Source organism: Phytophthora parasitica (genome assembly GCF_000247585.1).
Source record: "Phytophthora parasitica INRA-310 unplaced genomic scaffold supercont2.3, whole genome shotgun sequence".
NCBI lineage: Eukaryota > Oomycota > Peronosporomycetes > Peronosporales > Peronosporaceae > Phytophthora > Phytophthora nicotianae.
This window is the reverse complement of record NW_008648989.1, coordinates 1,192,652-1,194,392: the sequence shown is the minus strand read 5'-3', so window position 1 is coordinate 1,194,392 and position 1,741 is coordinate 1,192,652. Positions and strand designations below refer to the sequence as shown.

Here is a 1,741-nt window from a genome sequence, read left to right as displayed (position 1 = left end):
AAGACCGCTTGTGATTTTCCAAGGGTGTTAAGACTAAATCTGTTTTGTTTTGCACGTGTGCAGGCATCGAAACCAAGTTAAAGCTGACGAGTTTGCACTACCTGCTCATGACAACCTTGGGAACCAACACGCCAAGTCAGTCGACGACGAAACACGAAAAACGTATTTCACCAGGCTTGCTGAAACCCATAGAGATATCGTGCCCGTACGCTTTCGGTTCCAGAAGCCTAAGGATGGCTTGGTGCGACGTTATCACATCGCTAAAGAGTATGGAATGCTGCCGTCATAATTCACGTTGGAGATGATACTGGGGTGGTACGTGGAGTGGGCAAAAGACGCTCGTAAACACTTCAAAGAGCCTTCGTTGACGTCTTTCGGACTATTCTCGAGCGCATTTGCCTCAATATTTGCATCCGCTCACCTCGAGACGATGTATGTGACGCGTGCGTAATTTACAGAAACTCTATGGGAGCTGAGCCTTCGGTCAACGACACGGAGGCCATCGTGGCACATATTGTAGAGGCCAAGGCAATGAGGCACCAATATCATGTCGACTGTTAAGCCGCGACTTCTCATGCACCCGTGACGACTATCGGTTTTGTCCAGAATATTTCCTTACGTAACTCTTCCCAAAGGCCATCCATGTGGTACTTCTTGAGACTGATTTCGGTGGCTGTGTTTGGCATTCACAGCCACCCCGATAAGCGGCAATGGAATCTTATCTATTCGGAGCGAAAGGCGAAGAAAGGAAGCGCCGAGGTGATATCTATGCTAGACACGTATGCTAGGATGCACAACATTTCCAAAACTAAAATGGGGATAAGAAGTTGACACGTGTATGCAGATAACTGTGGCGGGCACGTGAAAAATAACCACGTGCTGCAGTATCTACTCTTTCTGGTGCGCACGGGCCCATCAAATAGGGCTGCATTGAGCTTCTTAGTAAAGGGGCACACGAAGAATCACTGTGGTCTTCACTTTGGCTACATCAAGAGGTACCTCGTGAAGCGAGATATGTGAATTATGGAGGGTGTAGAGCAAGCTGTTGTGGAGTCATCACCGGATAATCAGTGCACCAACTTAGAACAATCGGATTACACCTTCCGAGAGTTTAAGCCCACGCTGGAGAGTTTGTTCCGTAAGCTTGACGGCAGTCAAAGCAATCAAATATTTCAAATGCGTGTTGATGAACCAGGAAAAGTATATTGCCGCAAACGCCCGGGCAGTAGGGCGTTGTGCAGGACCTGCATAAGCAAAATGTGGCGACTGCGTTCACTGCAGATGAAACGGCGGCATTCTGGGCTAGTTTTACCAAGCTGGATCCTCCTCTCCCCAACAAGGAGCCTCACGACATCTACAAGAAAGTTCTACAGTATGTGCCCCCCCCCCCCCCCCCACACACACACACACCCCCCCCCGAACTTCGCGATGACCCGCTCTACATCGTTCCCGACGAGCACGACCAAGAGGAGGTTGCAGCCAAGAAGAAATCTAGGCCTCAGAAAGTCTGCTCAAGCGAAGAAGCGGCTGTCAGGGAAGCAGCCGAAGTCTAAGAAGAAGAGGGCTACCAACAATAACGAGGAAAATGTTTGTAGCAAATCAAAATCGGCCTTAACGCCAAAAATACAAAGTGATGTGCGACACATAATTGTTCTCTGGATATTTGTTTTCGGGGCGATCGGAAAGCGTCGACGATCCTGTCAAATAACATTTTTATGGATATATCTGTAATTATTTGAAA

The 1,741-nt window shown here is 48.3% G+C and overlaps 1 protein-coding gene across 1 annotated transcript; it reads left to right on the top strand.

Annotated features, from left to right (window-relative positions):
• Positions 1-688: 688 nt before the first annotated feature.
• Positions 689-1,553, top strand: PPTG_01528 (hypothetical protein; the record flags this gene model as incomplete). The annotated part of the gene is made up of 3 exons (XM_008894854.1): positions 689-1,225; positions 1,282-1,376; positions 1,458-1,553. Exons 1-3 carry the CDS (start codon positions 1,024-1,026, stop codon positions 1,551-1,553), a joined length of 393 nt encoding a protein of 130 aa, XP_008893102.1. The 5' UTR covers positions 689-1,023.
• Between the last annotated feature and the right edge of the window lie 188 nt (positions 1,554-1,741).